At 45.4% G+C, this 24,941-nt stretch overlaps 1 protein-coding gene across 1 annotated transcript in view; it reads left to right on the plus strand.

Annotated features, from left to right (window-relative positions):
- The window catches only part of UNC80 (unc-80 homolog, NALCN channel complex subunit), a 127,191-nt gene that overhangs the window by 99,048 nt on the left and 3,202 nt on the right, over positions 1-24,941 (plus strand). Inside the window, exons 53-64 of the mRNA XM_066322420.1 lie at positions 1,996-2,119; positions 4,347-4,472; positions 6,324-6,447; positions 7,170-7,376; positions 8,894-9,078; positions 10,401-10,566; positions 11,714-11,893; positions 13,281-13,419; positions 15,418-15,474; positions 21,943-22,024; positions 22,543-22,654; positions 23,778-23,941. Coding sequence (XP_066178517.1) covers positions 1,996-2,119; positions 4,347-4,472; positions 6,324-6,447; positions 7,170-7,376; positions 8,894-9,078; positions 10,401-10,566; positions 11,714-11,893; positions 13,281-13,419; positions 15,418-15,474; positions 21,943-22,024; positions 22,543-22,654; positions 23,778-23,941 — 1,666 coding nt within the window. The remainder of the gene's footprint in view (positions 1-1,995; positions 2,120-4,346; positions 4,473-6,323; positions 6,448-7,169; positions 7,377-8,893; positions 9,079-10,400; positions 10,567-11,713; positions 11,894-13,280; positions 13,420-15,417; positions 15,475-21,942; positions 22,025-22,542; positions 22,655-23,777; positions 23,942-24,941) is intronic.

Consider the following 24,941-nt stretch of genomic DNA (forward strand, 5'->3'; position numbering starts at 1 on the left):
AACTTGCAAAAACATCATTTTTCTTTTCCAAGAAGTCTTCAGATTTTTTCTATCTCATTGCCCTTTTAATTAACTTTTGCTGTGAGTTTTTTAGTGGAAAGCCAAACTGTAGTAAGAGTATTTCTAGCATGGCAGAACTGTTATGTCCTCTGTAAAGAAAAAAATAGTCAGGAGCTATGCAGTAGATTCTGATTGCTCCCTAATAAAAGGCAAAGAACTGCACCAACTGCTTCAGGTCCGTGCCTGTTGGAAGCCTGGTATATCACACAGTGGCATTATGGTACGTACAGACTTTGGCAGCTTCAAGAAGTATTGACTGTGGAGCATCCCTGCTTGGAGGCAGTGGTACAAATCCAGTCTGGGCGGTATAAAGTCACTCAGACCTGTGAATTTTCCAGTGATCTGAGTAAAAAGAGTCCTTGGTCTTGGTCACCCTCATGAGCATATGTCCTTGACTACTTGAATGGCACTTCATTGGCAGTCTCAGCTGAGAAGCCAAATCATGTTAAAGAACATCAGAATTATGTTCCAGTAGGAATCAAAGATGGAACAAGTAAGAGGGAGGTGATATCTTCTTTCTGGCATCACTATCCTTTTTCTTTGGCTGACCTGCTTCAAAAAACTCCACCCTTGTAGGGAATTCAGAGGCAGAAATTTCGGTGCTTCTCTCTCCTTTCGGTTTGATACTTTGACATGTCTTGCCTGTTCATTCCTTCTTTGCCCACTCATACTTCCCCCTGCCTCAAAGGCACATAGGGTTTTTTTGTTCCTGAAGATCTTTCTTCCTTTTGTAAGCTGAATGGATGTCCATTAATTAAAATTTCTTTCATATTCTCTCTCTCTCTATGCCTGTTCCTATGCTTGGCTTAAATTACTCTTTTGTCCACAAAAGGGCAGCAAAGCCACTGGACCAAATGCAACAACTATATTTAAGCATCACTGAGTCAAGCAGTCTGTTAGGGATGGGTCTGGGTGCAAGACCCCAGGAGCCATCCCTTGGGGTACTCATGATCAGAGTCTTACACGCTGCCTCCTGTGGGCATCCCACTCCAAAGCCAGTGTCTGCTGCAATCAGGGGATATGTAAGAACAAGAACAAAGCACTGTTTTGGAGATTTAGTTACAGTGGGTGCACAAAGGTTAGATGTGTGTTGGTCTGCAGAAGAACTTGGATAATGAACGCTTGATTCCCTGTGTGGCTCTGAGGAGTCACCTGAAGAGCTTGACTGGGATATTGTTGAAGGGTTGAGCTAACTTAAGCTATGCCAGCCTTTCGTCTTTTTGTCCCAGTAAACGCATCAGATGCTGGCTTGTGAATGACAACGACTGCAGAGAGCAAGGCCCTGAGATGAAGGGTGTGAACCACTTTGATGTTAGCTCTGTCTGCTAATGAGAAGGAAGGAGAATCCTTTCAGCATCTGACACAATCCCTAGATTTTGTTTTGGCGATAAAAGCAAAGTGTCAGGGAAGAAAGGATCCTGGAATGAAGGCCTTTGGTGCTGATGGGGAGTGAGTCATCCCTCCTGCACCAGGTGGAGATTGTACAGTTCATGCTCAGGGCAGTCTGTGTCCGGGAGTGACGCTGGTGGAGCAGACAGACTGCAGAGGGCACTCAGGCTGATGGGATTTGCCCATGGCACTGGGTACATCCCCAGGCCCCATGAGATGGGGGCCTTTCCCCGCGCTGAGGCCGCCGTGTGGGCTCGCTCTGGTGCCTTGGCATCACCTCTTGTGTCGGAGGGAAGCGTCAGGCAGTGAAATGCAGCTCCTCCCGCGCTGCCGCCTTCCTCGTCCCTCAGACAAACCCCCGGTGTGCTCTGTGGCTCTGTGCCTTCCTGGCCTGCGTGGGTGAAGCGTTCTCTGTGCTCTCCTGGGCGTCGTTGCTGTCTGCCACGTCTCCTCTGTGGGCTTCAGTGTGTGTCGGTGGCCGTGTTTGGGCGTCTGGTGGGGGGCAGGAGCCCGCGGCTAACGGCACCTACTGTTGTATTATTGCAGGCGCCAGGTTGAGTGGGAGCCTGCCAGCAGTTTGATTGAAGGGGTTTGTTTGACACTTCAGAGGCAGCCTATCATATCCTTCCTGCCTCACCTTAGGTCTCTGATCAATGTCTGTGTCAATCTGGTGAGTAGCCGAGCGGCAACCCCATGAACCTTTACTAAACCTTCCCCTGCTGTTGATTTCTCTGGAGTGAAGATGACAAGTTTATTCCCATTCCTGTTGTTTCACCTGTCCCCTTTAACCCCCCACAAGGGGACTCTGCAAGTGACATGAGAGACAGGAAGGTTCATTTTTGAAGTGGCGCATGGGGAGATAGAGTGACCAGTGGCAGCGGTCAAGCAATTTATTTTCCATTACTTCCCACGCACCACTTTGAAGATCCACCTTTGCCAGACTGAGCTGAGAGCTGAGGGCTGCAAGTTGGAGAGTGGGGTGGTGGAGACTGCACACACCGGGGAGAGGGTGGCACTGGGGATACCTACCGTCCCCAGTGGGGAAGGGCCCTGATCGCTCTGTCAGAGGCCAGCGGGTGCTGCATAGTTAGAGGGGTTTACAAGGTGAATTGACTCCACTGTGTGTAATGTCCCTGGATTGATCTAGTACAGGTGTGCACTGTACAATATTCAGATCCCTCTCGTAGTGAAGTTGATGCTCCTAAGTGTGTTACAGCAGACAAGTGACGTGGACAGAGTTTGCCTGGTCATTCAGTGACAGACCATAGTGTTTCTGCAGATGTTACACTGGGGGCAAGCCCCCAGTTTGATATCCATGTAACTTCAGCCACTTGGGCAAACAGGCATGCTTTCATTCCCTATGCAAAAATACAGACTAAGGGGGAAAGTTTGCACTAGAATTTTACTGCTCTTGGGTTTTATAACATTTTCTCCTTAGAACATAAATGCTGTAACTATATCTAGGAGCTTACAAAAAACCATTTCAGGGTTCACCAGTGCTCTGTGGGGCTTCAAAAAACAATGGTCATTAGCTAAAATGCAGTGTCAAGTTTTGCCAGGGTCCTGGCTTTCAAGTCAAGTCAGCACTCCTTGCTGCAAGGGCAGGGAAGCTCCAACCTGTCAGAATCCATAAGATTTCTTCCTGGCCCAAGCAGAGGTAGCAGCTGCCTCCTACTAATGTAGATCTGGGACCTCAGATTACTTAAGAGTTGTTACATGGGGAGGTTGCTACACAGTTAGCTCAAGTAGGAGTTTGTCAAGCGGACATGGCAGATTAAATCACCCTAACAAGCTCTCCAAGGGACCCACAATGAGAATTAGCCAGTGCTCTAAAAGCTTCCGTTTTGACGTTTGAATAAGAATGGGCCAGTGCTCTTACTGCTACAAGTATTTTGCCTTTAGCTGTCAGAACTGAGTGCACTGTGAGCAGTGCATGACTGTATGTTATATCACGTGTAGAACATGAATCCCAAAAATCAATTATCCAGGAAGGTGGGGAAATATCTCAGTGATGACCCATAATGATGTAAAGAAGGGGCTCTGACTCTTTTCCTTCTAAATTGTCCTTTGGTTTTCTGGCAAAAAAAATGGTTGCTGCCTTTTTCCCCAGGCTGAATTTGGAAAAGAAGCATGCATTCATCTCCCATAAGCTTAGGTGTCTGACAGGTACCTTCGCTCTGTTCCTATCATCTAGATGTGTCTGGTCATGGTGAGAAACAGGCATATGCAGGCCTGTGACTTAATTCCTCCTGAGGGACACATCCCAAACAGTACAAATAACTCTCCCCTAGAAGTGCTGTTTCCTTGTGGTGATTATTCAAGGAGTTCCAGACAACAAGGTCACATGCAGGTGGCTCTGCTTCAGACATCTAGGGTCGGTCAGCTGAGAGGAATTGTGCTTAGAGTTCCCCAAAACAGGCTGTGTTTGAGAGGAATCTGAACATTGTACAAAACCTGGCTTGGGTCAGACTTAGGACATTATTTTTCAAGCAAGGGAAGGGAAAAGATGTCAACTTTCAATGCAGACTTTTTGCTTTGATGACAGATTTTTATTTGTTACAGTTGTCAAATGACATATCCTCCAACTCTAGCTGTTCCACCAGTCCAGTGCTGGTCATTCAGGGCTGGTACTGGGTACATTTATAAATGTACCGGGTTACCTGTGCACTCCTCCCATCCATTCTGGTTCCCTCTTCTCCCCTTCCCTTTCCCTGCTGGAACACCGTCTCCTCACTGGCCCCAGCTCCTGCAAGGACCACTGGGGGGGCTGGTTCTGCTAGATCCACCCCAACCCAGTGCTCAATGAAGGGCACCTCCATTTCACTGATGTTGGAGGATATGGCATGGATGAAACTGTAAGTAGCCAGCTGTGGTGATGTGCTCTGTTTGTATTGCAGGTGATGGGAGTGGTAGGACCCTCCAGTGTGGCTGACGGATTACCCCTTCTTCATCTCAGCCCTTATCTCTCGCCACCTCTGCCCTTCAGCACAGCTGTTGTCCGGCTTGTAGCATTGCAGATACAGGTGTGTCTGCCCTGGCCCACGGCCAGGCCTCTAGAGCTTCTGGTTGAGACACCAACTCATCAGTGCTCTGTTTTCTTTCTGCAAAAGCTGGGCAAAAACTGTGGAACATACGCCAAAATTTAAGGAGAAGCAGCATGTCAATTCCCCCTTCTTTCTGAAGGCTTGAACTGAGCTCAGAATTCATCTGTTGGGGCCAAGTCCACAGCAAGCATCCATCAGCTTAACACTGCCATTGAAGTCCAGGGAGTTTGGCTGATGGATGCTGTTTAAGGCTCTGACAAGCAGGTCAGGATTCTCTGCAGGATCTAAGGAGTTAGCATAAGACTTCTGCCACAGGAAGATGGGCCCTGGCTTGGGCTACATCCATGCAACCCTTCCTGTCCTCCTGTGGGACCATGTGTGCAACTGAGACTGGAGTTTGTGCTCTTCTGCTCTTACCTGAGCTGGTCACACAGTGTGCCAGCACAAAAAGCAGGGCAACTTGGCTTTTCAGCTGCTGACGCAATGGTATCCTTGTTGCCAGAATTTAAAAAAAAAGTTCCAGAATTTTTGGTGAATTTCACCACTATTCCTTTCTCATAGCAGCACTATAACTTTTTACAGTCTTTCTGCCTCAGTGTCCCTTTCCCTCCCCACTGGCATGAAATTAGGCTGAATGGTGACCAAAGAAGAGACAAATTTCCTTATCTAGCTCCAACTTGCATTTTAAAATATGCATTGGTACATCCAGTTGAATACTTAGGCAGGTGTTTCTGAGCAGCAGGGTGGCTTGGAAAGGAAGGCTTACAGGGAGCAACACACAGAGCTGTTCCTCAGAGCATGGGGCACAGAAGGACTTCTTGGGTACAAACTGTCACAGAAAGAGAACAGATTTCTTCCAGCTCTGAGGTAATGATTCTTTAATCAAAATAAAACCAAAGGCCACTTTCACCTGCTGTGAAATATTATCTATTAAAAAAAGATACGAAATTAATGTATTTTTTATAATCATGGGGAACTTTTATTATCCTCTTCTCCCTTCCTGTTCACTTGTTTGTGGGCTTAAATATAATGAGAACTGAACATTAGGAAAAACACGAGTCATAATTCCCAATACTTCCAGCAGAATGCAAAACAGAAGTACTTCATACCCCATCAGAGAACATTTAGAATTTCTCAGCTCAGGTCTGCACACTTGAGGAGTTGCAAGGTTCAGTTGCATTTCACAGCAAAGTCTGTAGCAACTGGGATGTTGTAAATGAGCAAAGGTTCTAGTGACAGCCATTTGAATTACCTCCTCTAAAAGGTGAAAGACCTTTCAATTTAAGCTTGACTGTGTGTCAAGAGGTAAACATGCATTTTGTTTATTTTTCAGAAGTTCATCCTTTGTGTTAGGGAGAATGACAGGGCAGTACGAAGTGAGGCAGAACAAAAATATGTTTGGGAATAGCCTCCATGTTCAGACAGGAGAATATTTAGATAATGTCATCTGTGCAGTTTCCTCTGTTCCTTTTTTTCATTCTCTATATTCTGTGTCAGATCTTGATACCATTCACAGCAGTGCAGAGCTTAGGACTAACATTCAGCTGACTCCTGTGGGATACATCTGATTTTGTTAATGATAACTGGGAGTTAGGAGTCTGGGCTTCTTATGTTTGGCTATGGCACAAGCAGGTGATCCCTGTGTTACTCTGTGAATTGCCTTTCCTCCTGACTAAGTGGTCTGAGGGCATCTCATTCAATCAGGTCATCAGTGCTGTGTGAACATAATTGTGTGAACAGGGTGGCCGGGGGATGGTCATTCCCTGCAGTGACTTGTGTGTGTGATCTGCTGATGAAATCGTTTAATCCTTTTTTATTATTACTGCACAGGCTTTGAAAGAAGATTTTCCCCTAAGCCATGTCGTCTCCCCATTCACCAATCAGGAAAGAAGGGAAGGAATGCTTTTAAACCTACTGATTCCATTTGTGCTCACAGTAGGATCTGGAAGCAAAGGTCTGACTAATTTAACAAAAAGAATTTTTGTCCCCCTTTTCTGACAACTGATGTTTGCACTTTCCCTCCTCTCTCTATTATATTTTTTTATGTAATTTGGTTTTCTGTCACTGGCAGTATGTCAGCTAAGTGCCCTGTGGGTCTGAGACTGGAAAGAGCCCCATTGGGATTAGTTATTATTTCTTCTCTTTATTTCAGCTGTGCCTTGGTTCCTTGAGTCAGGTCTTACACAGATGTGCTCCTGCTTTTGAAACTGGAGGGCAGGGCAAGACAAATCTGTTGTAGCAGAAGTCACAGAGGGGAGAAAAGGTCACAGAAACTGTGCCCCTCCTGAATCACAGTTTGCCCAATCCATGCCACTTGTCTTGCACAAGTCCTGCTCCTTGCTTTCTGCTATAGAGGGTCTTCACTGGCAAATCACTAAATGAAAGCAATGAGTAAAGGGAGGGGGAATGCCAAAAGGAGATGAGACCTCTGAATGGGACATTTCTTTGTGCTGTGTAGCTCTGTGTTTGTGCGTGTTTGTGTTGGTGCTCAAATAAACTTTGCCTTTGCTTACAGGAGGAGAAGCAGCATAACAAGGTGTGGGGGACGGAGTTTTGGCTTAGGGGACATTTGAGATGCACCCCATTTTGGAGCTGAACAGGGTCTGGATCTTTTGAGTGTCTGTGATGGGACGTAGCCTGATCTTTCTCTCTCTTTCCCCTCCCAATGCATCTCAGACAGCCCCTGGCTGGAGCAGCCTGAGGTCCTGCTGCTGCTCCAGACCGTTATCAATATCCTCCTGCCACCTCGCATCATCAGCACTTCCCGCAGCAAGAACTTCATGCTGGAGAGCTCCCCCGCCCACTGCTCCACGCCGGGGGATGCCGGGAAGGACCTGCGGCGGGAAGGGCTGGCAGAATCCACCAGCCAGGCTGCCTACCTGGGTGAGTGATGCCTTCTGCTGGCCAGTGGGAAGAGGCACAGTTAAGGTGCACTGTAGAGAGCACCAAAGAAAAACATCTCAGGCAGGAGATGGCTGACTGATCTCTGTAGAGCTGCTTTAGGCCTCGTCCTGAACGGGGGCCAGGCCAGAGGGTGAAGTCAGGAGTATCTCTGGAATATATCACACGAGCAGTGTCTGCACTGCTGCTGGAGAAGGAGCAGCACAGATAGAAGTCACTCAGTTTTCATACTGTCAGTCTACAGCAGTGAAGCCACAAAGGCGACTCAGACCGCCCAACAACCCTGTCTTGGTTTGGAAAGACAGGTGCCTGCTGAGGAAGGCAGGAGCCTCCCTTGAAGATGTAAACCTCCTCCCTCTGAATATTATTTTGAAATCAGGGGCTCTCAGGCAAATATATGGGAATAGGAATCACAGTTCTTTACTAGGAATATTAAAATAAAAAGTAGTAGTGCCAGAAAGTAAATAAAAAAAATGCTGACAGAGTACAACCTGAAACCCTGTCAGTCAGTCCAATTAAATCATGGCTGCAGTCCTCCTGGAGTGACAGATGTGGTTCTGTTGGGGCAGAGATGATCCTGTAGAAGGGTCCAGTGGTGGTGAGATGGGTCCAGCCTTCCTCTGGCAATCCAGTGCACACAGGCTCTGCTGGTGTTCTGAATCCCAGGTTTGATCCAGGTAGGAATGCTGGGCTCCTCCCCCTGGGTGGAGCATCTCCCAGTGGGATGATGTAATTGTCTCAGCCCTGCAGTGAGCCTCGATGGCCCATTGACAGCAGATATCCCCCAGAGGGAGGATGGGTCCTGGAAGAGATAAGAACACTGCCCCACCTGGTTTGAACAGCTGGCCCATTAACAGGTCTGCCCACTTTAATGCAGAGCATTGTTTTGAACTTCATTGCTGTTCATCCCCATTTGTAATGCCATGCTCTTGCTCTTGTAAATTACTGCCTTTGGCTTACTGGACCGTATTTGTATTTAAATTGCAGTGTGCAGCTGCACTGCTAGAAAGGTTCTTGTCATCACCCTATAAATCATCTGCAGATTATTGTGCTCACTGGGTGACTCTCTGTGTGGATATGCTTGTTCAAGATTTTTGAGGTTGTCTGATCAGCCAGAGCTCTACTCTGGGATGCTTTAAAAATATCTCGTTCTGAGAAGACAAAAGAACTCTGCAGGGGAGTGAGAGGGAATGCCAGAGCAAGAAAATACAGAAGAATTTAGGTATGAAGTAGAAAATTTTCTCTTGAAATGGTGCTGCCAGTCCTTATCCTGAGGCCTTTACTACTATAAGGCTGGTTGCTCCTTCCCTGCCATGTTTGGAGACTAAAAGAAAAGACAGTTGTGACTCTGAGGTGTGTGGATGTGCATGTGCATGTATATGCAAAACATGCCCACGTAGGTTTGTGCTCACTGTGGCCCGTCTATCCTTCCCTCAATGCTTGTGAGGGACACTGGTAACATCTCTGACTGCCCTTTGCTGCTGTGTGTTCCCCTGTAGCCCTGAAGGTGATCCTTGTTTGCTTTGAACGCCAGCTGGACAGCCAGTGGTACTGGCTGAGCCTGCAAGTCAAAGAGATGGCCCTGCGGAAGGTGGGAGGGCTGGCCCTGTGGGATTTCCTCGACTTTATCGTGCGGACACGGATCCCCATCTTTGTGCTCCTTCGGCCCTTCATCCAGTGCAAGGTAACAGTTGCTTTGGCTCCTGGTAGATCACTCTGTTAGCGAGGAAAACGCATAACCATCGGAATGATTATGAGGTGCTTTATTGAAGAGCTCTGGGAGCCGGGGTACAAACCCAAATCCAACTCCAACGAGGGTCCAAGAAGGCCCCAATATTATACCCCTCCATTACATAACTCCATGTTAATCATTAAACCTACATTGTTCTATTGTATACATCCAAGCATGAATTTTGTAAATATCTTCTTTTACAATTCTAGTTTGAAATAATAATCATGTTCAGCTACCAAAAATCATTACAATTCGATCATCTATCTTATGATGATTAGGTACAGTTTCACCCGACCTAGTTTCCAAATACAAGTCGTCCCAATCTTCTCCTTCTCCCCCCATCCCGATTACCCAGGCAGAGTTATACTTGATTTGGTTAAAACAATGAAAGCAACACCTGGTTGCAGTGAAGCGGAGACTCTATTCCCAGCTTCTCTGGTAACCAAAATTATTAACCCTATCCTAACAACTCCCTGAAGGCCAGATAGCCCTTGATCCCCAGCTGAGAACAGAGGAACAGCACTTCTGGAAGAACTGTATGAAGCCAGTAACCTTTCAGAAGTTAGCAGGCCTAAGAACCATTTGAAACTAAATCACAGAGCTTTTCCCTAGCCAAAACTAAAGAGTATGCCAGTCATCCAGGAGCTCTGATCCATGGAGTACAGCTAGTCTTACTTCTTAAGTGCAGGTGTACTTAATTCTACAATGAAGACATTCCAAGCACTTGGAAGCAGTGTGGATGTGCTGAACCCAGGAGGGTGTTGGCAGAAATCTTGTAGTAATCTGTCTTTTACATAGAGCTGGGCAATACAGCCAACAGCCTGGATGGACCACTCCCCCTTCCATCTCTTGGATGAAGGTTCTGACAGGACTCCTGTGCATGAATTGGCAGCTGCTGGGATAAGGCATCTGAGGTTTAAGTTAATCACAGCTCCTTGCTGGTTCCCAGGTAGACTCTACCTTATTTAGCCTGCCTTGTCTCTCAGACAGACTAAATCATCATAGAGGAAGGAGCTGATTGTGATCCTGTCATGAGATAGCTCCTTCTTGCTTCCCTTAACATAAGGGAGCCCTCATCTCCATGCACCCTGTGCCACTGAGGTTTTGATCTCTGTTCAGTCAAATGTCCTGATAGACAGGTGCAAACCTTATAGATGGAGTCCAAACCTCTTCATCACAAAGCCTACTGGCTGCAGGCTTATGCTAGTCTGGACACTATGCCCCATCCCCTGGGCACCATCTCCCTGCCGTGCTCATGCCTCCCAATTTTGCAGCTGCTGGCCCAGCCAGCTGAGAACCACGAGGAGCTGACTGCCCGACAGCACATCTCGGACCAGCTGGAGAGACGGTTCATCCCACGCCCACTGTGCAAGAGCTCCCTCATCGCCGAGTTCAACAATGAGCTCAAGATCCTGAAGGAGGCCGTGCACAGTGGCTCTGGTAAGGAGGGCAGGGAGAGCTCAGGGTCACCAACAGCTGCACAGCTGCTTGCCCCTACAGTAACTTGTGAGGCAGACCTGGCCTCTGCCTGAAACAGGAATGGGGCAATTCACACACACGCTGCCAGCCTGCCCCTGGAGCTTATGCTCAGCCTTGCCACTGAACAGACAGCAGAAGTCCAGGTTAGTTGTGAAATGCACCTATTTTTCCACCAAGTGTGAGTCTCATTCCCTTCTTGCTGTCTCAGCTGGCTTGTGCAGTGAGCCCCTCCATGCCGCTGTAAAACCAAAGCTCCTTGTGCAGAAAGGTCGGTCTGTTCAGCAGTAGGAGATCTACCTCCTCCTGTCTCCTGATCTCTGATTTTTCTTTACTGTGACGTCCAGATCAGCATCCCTGAGCTGATGGGGCACGTCAGAATTCTCTCCTCCACAAGGGGAGACTTCTCTCCAGTGACAGCCACCTCTGTTGCCACGAGATGGCAGCTGCTGCCCATACATGGCAGGCGGTTTATGTGCTTTGTTCTTAGGAAAACAAGTGCAAAAGGAAATGCTTCAGTCTTTTTTCCTCGGCAGTAATTTGCCTTGTTTCTAAACGTTGAAGCTGATCTGTAAAATTCAGGTTGTGAAAATCAGACTGCTTAAATAAAATAGAGATTTTGGAAAGGTGAGGTGAGCAAGGCAGCTGCTAGTGTTTTATCACCTCTGCCCCCCTGTCACAGTATCACAGAATCATTAAGGTTGGAAAAGACCTCTGAGATCATCAAGTTCAACCTTTGACTTATCACCACCTTGTCAGCTAGGCCATGGCACCAAGTCCAGTCATTTCCTGAACACCTCCAGGGGTGGTGACTCCACCACCACCCTGAGCAGCCCACTCTAATGCTTAATAACTCCTTCTGTGAAGAAATTTCTCCTGTCCTGGTGGAGCTTGAGGTCACTTCCTCTTGTCCTGTCGCTGGTGGCAGGGGAGGAGAGGCCAACTCCAGCCTGGCTCTGCTCTCCTGTTAGGAAGTTGCAGAGAGTGACAAAATCCCCGTGCTCCCCCAGTCCAGGCAGAACAAGGTGCACAGTATGACAGGAATGCTTGGCTGGCTGTTGATGCCCAGTGCCGTGAGTGACTTGGGTTTGGTTTTCTCCCTCTTGTGCAGCTTACCAAGGAAAGACATCTGTCAGCACCGTGGGCACCTCCACGTCTGCCTACCGCCTGAGCCTGGCCACCATGTCCCGCTCCAACACGGGCACGGGCACTGTGTGGGAGCAGGACAGTGAACCCTCCCAGCAGGCCTCACAGGACACCCTGAGCCGCACAGATGAGGAGGATGAAGAAAGTACGTGGCTGCATGCTAAGCCCCCAACGCTGCGGATGTTTTCTTGATGCCCAGAGGCCATCTGGGAGGGGAACAGAGTTGCCCTTGCCCCAGTGTGAATCAAATGCCCACAGGAGTGCAAGGTTGAGCATCTGGTACATGGTGTTAAAGGGTGTACGTGCTGGCAGGGCAAAGGGAGATTTTTTGTCACACGGAGGTTTTTAGCCACTGAGACCCAGGCTGATGTGCAGTTGTCACAGTGCTGACAAGGCACTTGGCAGCCAGGCCTCTCTTTGGCCATCATGGCAGTGGGCAGGGGCTGTGGCTCTGTAGTTAGGATCCTATTCCTGCATCAAGCAGAAGGAGTTGCAATGGGGGGCTCCAAAGAAAGGCCGATGCAGTTACAGAATTGCCTTTTGGGAAAGAGCGGTTAGCCTGAAACTTTACAGGTTCAGTCCAATTTTATTTTAGCTGGATTCATCACTAAAATTTGTACAACCTCCCAGAGCTGCACTGTTTATACGTTGTTCAGATATTTACTCACTGTGACAAAATATGGTTTCAGCCTCAGATTAATTCTGAGCCACCGTGTGGAACGGTAAGTGCCATCTTCCTGTCTGAACTGTGGCATTGTTTCCTCAGCCCTGCCTTGGATAAACACTGCTGTGAAATATTTCAGTACATCAGAATTGAAAAAAAGGTCAAAAAGAGGAGAGAATATTACCCAAACCCACCCCTTTGTTTTCTTTACTTGTAATTAAAAGTTGTTGTGGCAAAACCCACAATAAAGTAATTTCTTTCTGGATACTTGATATAATTTGAAACAGCACTGAAAATTTCAAGCAGTTCTGATTGCAATCCAGCTGTATGCATCCAGCTGTTGCAGTATGATGTATTTGAGGCAACTTACCCAAATTTTTGGTGACATTTTAAAATGCATGTCCTGAAGGGTGTCAGTTCTGCATTTTGCTGTCAGGTATTTTGGCTTTTTTGTCACAGTGCTTTGCTAGATCATAGCTGTTTATTTCACATCATGAAAATATCCAGTTATAACCTTTATGCTGGAAACACTGTATATTAACAAGCTATTTATTAATCACAGGAATTAATGCCTAGTGGAAGCTGAATTCTGCAAACGTGTTTTCCTGAGAGCCATTTAAGCTGAAAGAACACATAAATCTCTGCCCCATATTTGTCAGGTTCCTCATCCTGCAGAGGTTTATGTGTATGTCTTTCTGCACTGTAGCTGTAAAATCTAACAGAATATTCCAGTCTGCAGGCTTGGGCTCTTGGTAAGTGAATGCTGGGTACGCCTTTGGCATCCTGTTATCTCTTGGCAACTGTGGAGATGCAGGTGGGTGTTTGGGTGGTTGTTTCCTCTCCTTTCCTGTTTTTTCTCTCTTTCTAGATGACTCCTTGAGCATGCCCAGTGTGGTAAGTGAACAAGAGACATACCTTATGGGTGCCATTGGGAGGAGGCGGTTCTCCAGCCATCTCTCCAGCATGTCTGCACCTCAGGCTGAGGTGGGCATGTTACCCAGCCAAAGGTAAAAACATGGGCTTTTCATCCTTCCCATTATAACAAGAGCAGAAATGGCCCAGCTGCATCAGAGAGGTGGGATAGTGGAATTGGTGCCAGCATAGTGATGTTAAATTTATTAATCCTGGAATACTGTTGGACCAAGGGTGCAGGGTTGGAAACAATGATTTTCCAGGGTGATGTGTGCTGCATAGGGTCCATAAAAACAAGCTGTGATCCACAGCAACCTTCCTCTTAAACAGATTCAGAAAGACTCCGTGTTATTATTTTTCTCTGCTGCCACTGAATAGCAAAAGGAAATGTGGTTTTGGGGTATTCATTGAACCAGGGGACCATACCCAGTTTGTGCAGGGGAGTGGGGAGGAATCTTGAGAAGCTGAGAAAGAGGGACAGAGGCAGTTTGATTTACTTTATTTTCTTCCCTGTGTTCTTTGTCCTTCTTAGAACAGTGACTAGCTTATCACAGAAACCAAATGCTATGTTCAGAGATGACATTTAGTACTGTTTTAAACCTGAAATACTTGTTGATACAAATAGCTTTGAATGCCTTATGCCTGGTTGACATGGAATGGTGAGAAAGAGCCTGTTGGGAAATGTGCATCTTTAGAAGATGTGGAGAGAAGTTTTGCATTTACATGGGATTTTTTTTTTCTAAATAAGCAATGTTTATTGTTTTATTTGTCTGTGGCATAGTTATCCAAGGATATCTGGCAATGGACATACTAATTTATGTTATTTCCTCTGAACCTTTAAAGAATATATTCTACATTATGTCTTGACCACCCCTGGAAAATCAAACATTGTTCCCTCCCTATTCTTGCTTGGAATTAAATAAATAACCTTGATAGATGAAGGAAAATTAACAGCTGTGGTACCTACCAGCAGAGACAGGAGAAGTGATTTACAAGAGAGAAGTTACACAGATTTTATCCAGGAGGTTTCACAAAAGGACTTACAGGAACTCACTTGACTCTTGAATTCAGTTGATTCAGTCCCTTTGTTTCTTGAAAAATTAATATGCAAGACTGCATTTTCCTCAGTCTTTCACTGTCGTCTTCAATGCATAAACTTCATAAGAGTCACAGCTGACTGAGAGCAATGTTTGCTTTGTGCTATCCCTAATCATGGTGATGCTGAGAAAAAAAGACTTCACTTAACACAGAGCTTCACTCTCTAGTTTTTAAGTGTATGGTATAGCTGGAGAATCACTTTTCATCTGGGTAGGGGAAGGACCAGCTCAGCAAGCCTAATCATGCCCTTTGAGTTATGGATGGTCTCTGGGCTTTCAGACTGCCTCACAAATGTAAGCTAATTAATGCTAAGTAATATTATTACTGCTTTCCTGCTGGTAACCCAGCAGACTACTTTCTTTCTTTCTTTCTTTCTTTCATGTTTTTCCTGTGGCCTGAGCAGGCTGCTCCTGCCTGATGGCTGCATTTGCAGAAAGGCATTGGAATTGTGTCCCTTTGCCAAGACCCTTGCCAGCTGTTTATTTACAGTTTCATTGCACTATGAGACCTTGTTTTCCAGATGTTTGTCCTTAGAGTTGCACCAGATGGAGAGTGGTCTATAGCTCATGGGAGATAGATCAGCCCTCCCTCAAAAAAGAAGTGGCTTGTGGGGAAGGAAAAAAGCTTTCTATGAAGCTGGAAGTAAATAGAACTGGAATAAGTCAAAATGCTGCAGGAAAATTGCTTTGAAAGCAGTTCCCTGCCTTATTTTCTTTAGAAACACATCCTATTGAACTTCTCAGCTCCCCAGATCTCTGCAGATGTATCGAAGGCTTCATGCAGTGTAAACTCTCTCTAAAGACTGCTCCTGTTATCAGATGTTCTTCCAGCTCCTCTGAGTCATATGTGCCGTTGAGCGTGTGAGACCAATTAATGTTACCGTCCTTTTTTTACTTTTTTATTCCATTGATATTTTTTCCCTTGCAAACAGAGACAAGCACATGCTTTTTGCATTTTCTTTCCCTAAATTCTTAATCTCCCTGCCCCTCCTGCAGTGAACCTAATGTCCTCGATGACTCCCCGAGCCTGGCCACTGAGGGCAGCCTCTCTAGGTACAGTGTGAACACTACCTGTCTGTCAGTGTGTGTGCTGGGAAACGAGCTGTTTCCAACCTTCTGTCTCTTCCCCTCACCTTTTGTCACTCTCTCCATCTCTGTCTCTTGTGGCTCATCAATATTCAGGCCTGCAAGTCAAAGGTGTAGCAACCCACCTTCAGTTTTCAGCTTTGATTGCCAATAACTTTGAGAAGACTAAGGAGAAGGGGAAAGAAAAAGCTGTAGTGAATGAAGCAGCAGGCTGGCCTTGTGGTTTTCCCCTTGTTTAACTGTTGTTTGAAAGGCATGAGAAAGATGATCCATGAGGCATTAGCTGTATCCTGTTATAAGCATTAGTCTAAAGGCTTATGTAAAATGGAGACATCTGTTTTTTTCATTCATCTCACAATGCTGTCACCACAAAAGACTTAATCCCAGTCTGATTTTTTTTACCATTCGCTGATAAAACTAATTATGGTAAGTCCTGTGGAATATAGTATTTTGTGGGTGCTTTACAATAATTCTCATTAATTTTTAAAAGCATTTTCAATTCTCAAATGACACCTTAGAAATCTTGCAGGTGGACACCATAAATACATATCTGAAATGGCTGTTAGTGCTGGAGTTCAGGTCTAGGTGTTCCTCATTACCCATAGACAGGGGAACAAACACAAAGGGGTCAGGAGTGAACTTAGAAGGGAAGGCTGCACCTTTAACACCCGGATCCGTCATGTTAATCATTCTCCCTGCCCTGCTGCTGTGCTCCCACCTCTCAACCCATCCTCTTGAGGCTGGAGAGCTGTTATTGTCCCAAGAGCATCTGTTTCCTCCCAGGAGAACACGGCCCCCTACATTGGCCACATGCAGGGTAACTTGCTATCTCATTCCTGCCCCAGTGGAAGCTGTGGATATGTTGAGAGGCGTTTGTGTGAATGGTTTCTGTTCCATTAGCTTGGGTTTTGATGTTGGTAGTGGCTTTTTGGGATGGGGACAGGCTGCTGTGTTTGTTTGTTCACTCTCCTCAGCTGACAAAAGGAGAGTTTGTTGTCACCAGTTTGTGCTGTCACCAAGCTCATTCCATGCAACATGGTGTCCTTGTGTGTGTGAACCCTGCTCTGGCAGATTGCTCTGTGATTTGTTAGGAAAAGACATCAGCTTCTTGGCAGAGGCAGGAGTATGTTACCTGGGGTGGTTTTTTTTGACAAAGTAAAATGGACTGCATGGTCACCTGAGCTAAAAAGGCGAAGAGAAATCATTCAATCAAAGATCTGCCATGTTGTCCCTTTAGCAGCACTAAAAACTCTAGTTGAGGAAGAGGATAAAGGGCAAGGTCTGTATCTGAGCTAAGGTCATAATGACCTGACACTTGGTTACACCAGTATTGGTTTTGAAATGTTTTGATCTTGTTAAGTAGAGGGTAGCCAGTCCTAATTGCAGTGGTGAGGCTGAGCACTATGAGCCACCTAAGTCAATAAATGTGTTCAAACACAGTAGTTTATTTTGAACCTTGAAATGTAATCTGCTGCACAATGGGTTCCTATTAATTCCTGTAAAAAAAAAAATTCTCTAGGGACCAGGACACTATCCACCCTGCTCAATGATACAGAGATCTCCTAAAGCAAATACAGGAGCAGTTGCTCTTGGGAGTCAGTTCTGCTGGAGTTTATTATCCTTTTCAAGGAGTGGGCACTAATGTGTTAAGGATGGGGCAAAGCCTTAAGAAGGAATGAAGATGCTGCAAATATGTCTAAAAAGATTCTGTTAAATCTCAGAGAGGAGGAAAAGATCTTTCAACTGCACTGTTAAATGTGAAAATTGGATTCCTCCTCTAAAAGACAACAGTAATAAAGCAGATGTTGGAGAAGCTTATTGTGCTGTGGGGATTATAGGGCAGAGTTAATTTGTTTTTACATTCAAGAACATTAATTCTGAATAAAGCAGGCTTGAGTTTTTCTTATATAATTTTGATTTTGGCTGACACACAGTGATACCTTTTTAGGATCACCTTCTAAATTCACAAGCTGGTGTTTATTCATAACTGAGCTAAAGAAATAAACAATATTTACTAGGGACTAGACCCTTATGGAAGGTAGGGGTCTTAAATCAATTAAATTGTGACCAATACAAAAAAGAATGAAGTCTGTTCCCTTGTTCTGTAGCGATTGGATGCAGCCTTGAAGAAAAGCAGGGAAGGCAGGAAGGGGAGAGCACTGGAGTGCTCAGGCAGCTTCGGGTACAGGGCTGAGGAGCACTATGAGGTTATGGTTAAAATAAGAAGATGGGATTTTTTCCCAATCAGAGAGGAAGAAGGTGAAACCACTGCAATGGAAATCTGTTGCACAAACACATTTCCCTGTAATGTTTGTGCCTATCACAGCTTAATGGCCCCTAAGAGGAAAAAATCAGATTGACTCCACATTCGCAGGGCAAATGCAGCAGCAGGTTTAATGCTAACTGGGCTGGGATGTGTCTGGAAATACAGTATATTTTAACCCATTCTCTACTGCCTTTGTCCACCAACCCTCTCATTCATATGTCTAGGGACACAAAGTATGTATGCTCTACCATGATGGTGTGGCAAGCATGTACATCTCTTTAACAGACACTGAAACTCATTGCTTCCTTTGGTTTGTTTTGGGTTTTGTTTGTTTGTTTGTTTTTGTTGATTTTTTTTGTTGTGGTTTTTGGTGGGTTTGGGGGGGGGTTTTGGGTTTTTTGGTTTGTTTTTTGTTGTTGTTTGTTGGTTTGGTTTGGTTTTTGGGGGGTTTTTTTTGGTGCATGGTTTGGTTTTCTTGTAATTCCTGGGCATCACTCCTTTTACTTGCCAACCTGACAAAGTTGTTTTGGTCCCCTGTGTGACTGCACTGTCTGTCATTCCTTGTAGTGCTGGCAACATGCATCCATAAACTTGGGTTGGTTTGATCTTTGGTTCACCTCTGCCCCATATAATGAGAGTAACATTACTGTGCTAATAAACCCTTGACAGAGATACTCAGTGACAGAGCATCTTTGTGTTGGGCAGGAAAAAGGTCTTGTTTCTTATTCCCAAATAAATCTAGTTTATGTCCTTTAGAAAAACTATTCTTATAGATCACATTGCCATGATGGGAGGAAATACACTGTCAGCTGAAAAGGCACTTGATTTGGTGTTCCTTGGCTGGGTTCCACAGGCTGTCAGGAAAACAGTGTATTCCTGGTCTGGTAAACAAGGAGAGACAGAAAAGGAAGGAGTGCAGGCTGTACAGAGCCAACCCTCTGCCTGCCATGCTCTTTGTCACGGAAACAAGACTGGGAATTCTGTTCTTTGATGTGAAAAGAAACCCTCACAAATCGTCATGAAGAGAAAGCTTATATCTGAAAATTCAGTCACTTGTCTGAAATTTGAGGTGTTTATCATTCTTCTTCTCTTTCCTTCTTCAAAATGTGGGGATAGAGAGCAAAAAGCCACAGGAGGACTGTGCTGTGCACAGGCAGCTCTGCGAAACCCAGCTGCTCTCAGGGCCACCATTTCCTTTCAATAGGTATCTGAAATTTTAGCTAGTAAGATCATCCCAGATTATACCAATTTGTGTAATGATTCAGTACTGGAAGTAAACATCCAGCTCACTTAACTCCTTTCACTTACGTTATAAGCCAGGCTGAAAATTGCAGACTCCAGCAGGAAGACACAAAGTCCAGTTTTTTTTCTTTTTGCTTGCCTATTGTTTGTCTTGAGTGCATGGGAATAGTTTTTATCTCATGTATAGCCTCTGTGCCCTCACGCAGTCCATGTTACCTAATGACTTTTTCAAGTGTTTTTGTATCTTATATACAGTGGGTTTGTTTCAGCACTGTAAACAGTTTTGTACTGGATGCAATTGCAGTCTTTCTGCTACAGAAATGTCTCCTTATTTAGAGGAAGAAGAGTTACCTTTCCTTCATCAGAAATTGTAACAGTATTCTTAAAGCTGGTCCACTAGACTTTTTTTTTTTTTTCAATAACTTCTCCAGCTAATTCCTACTTCACTCACATAGTGGTAACCACTGTAAAAACTTCTAGAAATTCAGAAGAATGAGTTTTTATGTAATCCTAAGGATTAAAGAAATTCACCAAGCAATTTCAGGTAGTCTGGATCACAAATAAAAAGACTAATTTAATTTAAGTGCAGGCTCTTTGCTTTAATAAGGAATGATGTGATGCTTTTGGACTTAACCAGTCATATGTGCTGCAGTCACTGACTGAGTAAAGAACGTATTCCTACTAACAGGAGGTAACTCTTAAGGGCTCTGCTTATTCCGTGGCAGGTGTTTATGTGGTGTTTAGGATGCTTGGTATGTAAAGCATGGCAATATCCTGTGGAAAAGCTGGGATATATGTTCCAGGCACTGGTGATTTCATTTGGAAGACCTGTCCAAGGAAGAAAAGGACTCAAATATATCTTGTTTTCTTTGGCTTTGAGCTTGCTGAAGCTTTTCCTCTTTTTTCCAAGGCAATGCAGCTGTGGTGAGATTGCTGAGGTCATGCTCAGGATTATTACATGCTCAGGTCTGTCGATCAAAAGATAAATAGCTTCAGGGTCCCAATATGTCTCTCTCCTTGAAGATGCTTACTGTCTCCCTTGTAGAAGTGATAGAAACACATGGATATGGTTCAGCCAGGCTCCTCCACAGCAGCTGCCACACGCAGCCAGGGAGATGCACTCTCTGAGAAGGAGGAAGGGATCAGGGTCCCAGTCTTTTCCCCTGAGGTACCCAAACAGATGGCAAGGGTCCTTTCAAGTGAGGCAGGGTGCCAGTGAGGTCCCAGTTCAATGGCTGCTCTCATGAGCAAAGAGCCAGGATAGGAGAAAAAAGGGCAGGGCTGGGCTCTGGTGGAGGCAGTGAATTCCCTCCCTACGCAGCAGCTTGACCCGTCCTCGTCCAAAGTGGAAAGAGCAAGATAGCTAGGAGCTGGGCCAGCCCCCTCTTCCTCAGACCAATTCTGGGTATCTTTGCCCCTCCAAGTGAAACCCCCAGCTGAGAGTGACCAGCTGCACCTTCCCCTGGAAACTTCTCTTGTCTCTCTTGAGTATTGGTTGTTATGGTTTCTCAGTGGCAGATGGGAGAAAATTCCATGAGAGAAAGAAACAGAAGGAAAAATCCTGAACCCAAACAACCCCAAAGCAGAGCAGGAAACTCCATGTTCTGTTCTGCCAAACCTTCTAAGGACAATTGGTAACTTCTGCCAAAGTGAAGAATGAGCTGCTCAGAAGACAAAGCTTTTTAAGCCTCTCCACAGCCATCCTCCATGTCTTGTCTGAACACACCTCTAGGTTTGTCTTCTTCCTCCACCCCAGCACTGTCAGGTGGTTACCCTTCGTTCTCTGGGTGGTACTGATAAACTCCAGGGAGATCCAAGGGAAATATCTAGAGAAAGGAATGTTGTTTCCCTTTAGATTAATGCAAGCCAAAGACAAAATGGATTGCAACGCTGAATCTTCAACAGTGTGTATAGCAGCTATAGCTGGAAGTTGTTTAAATAGCACATGTCACTCAATGGATTCCAGTCTGGCTTAAAAAAAGCAGCTGCCTGAGTTATAAAAAGTCTCTCTTAACTATTAGTTACTATTGCAGTCATAAGTCCCTCAGCTAAAGTGTTTTGTGACTGCTAAATGTCCAGTGTTTGGAGGAATGCAGCGCTTTGATAAAAATGAGGGGAGAGTGGTGTTTTTATGTTAAGTAGGTTGAATGGTCAGTTGAATGTTAGTATGAGATGGTACAAAGCTGAGTATGTTTTATTGCTAAAGTGCTTCTACTCCAGGTTTTCAGATATTTTGTGCCAATATATTAAAAACCAAAAAACTGTGTTTATCTATCTATCTCTCGCTCTCTCTAGTTTTTGTTTACTTGTCTCTTCTGTTTGTTAGTCACAAAAAGACTTGAGGCTGCAAGTGTTGAGTGTGGGGCCTTGTTCACATAACTCATGCATCCATTATGTGAATGGATCCTTTGTCACTTTGCGTTTGTTTTCTGTTTGTTGACTTAAATTGAAGTTAAAACCAGATGACAAAATTGTGATGAGTCTTAATTAGGAAGAAAAAAAGTAGCTTTTACAACATCATCCTTGAAAAAAGGAAAAGCAAGCAAGAAGGCTTTTGAGCTAGGAAGCTGATGTTTGCCACTGATGTGGCAAAGGACGCAGAGAAGTGAGTGCTGCTCAGTGGGATGTATCAATCAATGACTGAAAACTGAAATCTGCAGTTATTTATATTTGGATGCTACCTGTGCGTGGCCAAGTCCTGAATGCCATGACTCCACCTCCTACCCTTTCCTAAGCCCCAGAAGCCACAACCCAATAGACATGTCCCCTCCCATCCTTCAAAGACAGTGCTGCTCTTTGAAGTGACTGTGCCATTAGTGGTTGGTCGATCTCTTGTTTATTTATTTATTTTAGTCCCAATTGCCAGGACACCTGCTAGTCATGCAGCATGCTTTTGTGCTTGGCCTAATGCTGTCCACATCTAACAGGGTGGCGAGCGTGCAGAGCGAGCCAGGACAGCAGAACCTCCTTCTGCAGCAGCCCCTGGGGCGGAAGAGAGGCCTACGGCAGGTGAGGACACAAGGCAGTAAGCAAACCTTCTCCCCTGCTGTGTGATTTGGTTTGGCTTCTCTTGGATGTGGCTGTTTGGACATGATGTGTGGATGTGATATGTCCCTTCTGCCTAATTTTTGCTATACTGGTGCAGTCCCTTGACGTAGCAGGAACCATAGCACAAATCGTAGGTGTGAAGCCAGGCAAATCCCTAAGAGAGGAGGTGCCCTTTGTTTTAAATTCCTCAGTCTTGTGCTCTGCAGGCTTTTTTCCTAGCACTATTATTAAATGATGGTCATGCAGCCTGCACTGCATTACATTCAGTGTTGAAACTGAAAAGGCTCAAAGCCCAGATATTCATATGAAGGAAATGCGTGAGCCATGGCAACCTTAAAACACGTATCTGCTGAGCGCAGAGTGAGCGGACACCTAGAGGTGACGATGTGTTGTGCTCTCAGAGAAGCAGCTGTGAACACACAGTATGTGTGTGCAGTATGTGAACACACATCAGCCTAACTCTGTGTCCTGCTGTCCAGCTCCGGCGGCCGCTGCTGTCCCGTCAGAAAACCCAGACGGAGCCTCGGAGCCGCCACGGCGCCCGGCTTTCAACCACACGACGGAGCATCCAGCCGAAGCCAAAACCCTGCGGTAGGGCACTGCTGCCTCTCCAGGACCACACTCAATACAAAATGCTCTGCCTTCAGCTTAAAGGAGCAGGGGGCTGTTAGGAGCTTGTATTGAAATGAAGTCCCAGCAGCTTTATACTTTTTCCTAGTAAATGGATATCCTATCAGAAATCCACCCCCTCAAAACACTTGGACGGTTTCTCCAAGCTTTCCAAGGACATGGACAATGAATTACCTTGTTTCCAAGAGTTGTTGTTTCCCCATTCAGGTGATGGGTTTCCTCTAGTCAAGATGCCTTATCCAAAACCTCCAGATGTGCAAGTTTGGAAGATGCTATTGAGAGTAGTACAAAGAAGGAAGTGACCCATCATAAGCTTAGCAGTACAGGTCTTTGAGGACTGTATATGGAAATGAAAGTAGGACTGTTTCAGTCTGTGCTGTATGTTTCCAGGGGTCAGCACTGCCAAGCTGAGCAGGTGGCTGTATTCTGTACCATCTGGAATGAGCTTTGGAGGAAACATCTGGAAGAGCAAAGGTTACTAGGGAACTTTTCGGGTTTCTAGATGCTCAGCAGGAGTGTGCTGGGGCAACACCACTGCTGGAGATGTTTGAAACATAAAAGTTAACCAAAAATAATTAAGGTCAGGCAGTTTTACTGTTAAGTTTTTAGTCTAGCTGTCTTTACACTGTGCTCTTCTGTTATTCCTGGCTAGTGGACTTACTCTGCAGGAATGAGGGGCTATCTGTTGGACTTTCTTTTCTTAGATTTTCCACAAAACCTTGGGGAAATATCCTATCTTTTCGTGTGCCAGTTTTTATTTTTTATTTGAGGGCAGAAATGCCTAACTCATGGGAATTCAACTCAGTGTATTCTTCTGGAATGGAAGGATGTTATGGGTGGTGTTTTTCTCACCAAGCCATGACAGGGATAGGTGGCCTGGCTATTTAGGAGATCCCAGAGTTTTGCTGTGGCTGTAGTGGAAGCCCAGGGTTAAAGACTAAGATTAGATGCTGATTAGACAGCTTATATAAAGATGGGATGAACCACAAATCCTGTCTTAGCTGTAAAACCTCCAGGGATTCTCTCTCTTCTTCTCTCGTGTATTTGTTCCCCAATTTTAACCCTCATTTTCCTGGGCCTTCAGCAGAGCAGAAGCGGTCGGTGACGTTCACTGAAGCCCAGCCTGAGGCTCCCCCAGCCTGCGCCGTGGAGCCGGCACAGCAGCTGGGCTGCAGCCAGCAGGAGCCCCCCAGCAAACCTGTGCTGACTTCCTCACCTGCCATCGTTGTGGCTGATCTTCACAGCCAGGTAATGTCACTGCTGGCTGTGCAGCCTGTGTCCCTGCACTGCTCCGTCCCGGGCACGGGGAGGCACCACATGCATTACAGTCACAGCACTGTGCTGAAAGCTGCAGGAAAGACAGGTTGTTTGCTGTCAAGCCCCTGCTTCTGTAAAGCCATTCCCTTCCAGATCTATGCAACAATTCTTCATTTGAAAATGTATTTTCTGCATCTTCCCTTTCCATCTTTCCATCACGCTTAGTGTCCTTCTGGACCTAATCACCACAGCAAGCTGTCCTCAACAGGTTTTCACAGCTTGCTCCCCGAGAGATGCCTCCTTAGGGAAGGAATCCATCAAAGCCTCAGGACTGTTTAAGAATCGCATTGTAAAAGAAATTGCTTGTCCAACATTTTTTCTGTGTTGGACCCCACTGAGGATGGTGCAGGGACAATCCCGGTCATCCCTTCAACATGTCAGTGATACTGAGATCACTTTTATACACCCAGCTATCCAGTGAGGGTATGAGAGTATGTCCTTTGCTGTGAACAAATGATCTCTGTCTTCAGAATCATAGAATGAATCACAGAATGGTTTGGACTCATCCCACCCCCTGCCATGGGCAGAGACACCTTCCACTGTCCCAGGCTGCTCCAAGCCCTATCCAGCCTGGCCTTGAACACTTCCAGAGATGGGGCAACCACAGCTTCTCTGGAAACCTTTTCCAGTGCTTCACTATCCTCAGTATGAAGATTTTTTTCCTAATATCTAATATAAACCTTCTCTCAGTTTGAAGCTTCAGTTTAAAACCTCCTTCAGTTTGAAGCTATGCGCTAAAAAAGATGAAATGAGGAAGTGTTGATGACTCAAATCAGATAACCTTTCCGATCATTGATGTAAATTTGATTCACCAGCAAAAATATATTGTTAGGTGTAATTTTGAGAGATTTATAATCTGCAAGTGCCTGGTTCTTTATGGTAAAATGTGTATCTGACTGAGAAAGTACTTTATAGACCTTCCTTTCCTTTC

Source organism: Sylvia atricapilla, chromosome 7, assembly GCF_009819655.1.
Source record: "Sylvia atricapilla isolate bSylAtr1 chromosome 7, bSylAtr1.pri, whole genome shotgun sequence".
NCBI lineage: Eukaryota > Metazoa > Chordata > Aves > Passeriformes > Sylviidae > Sylvia > Sylvia atricapilla.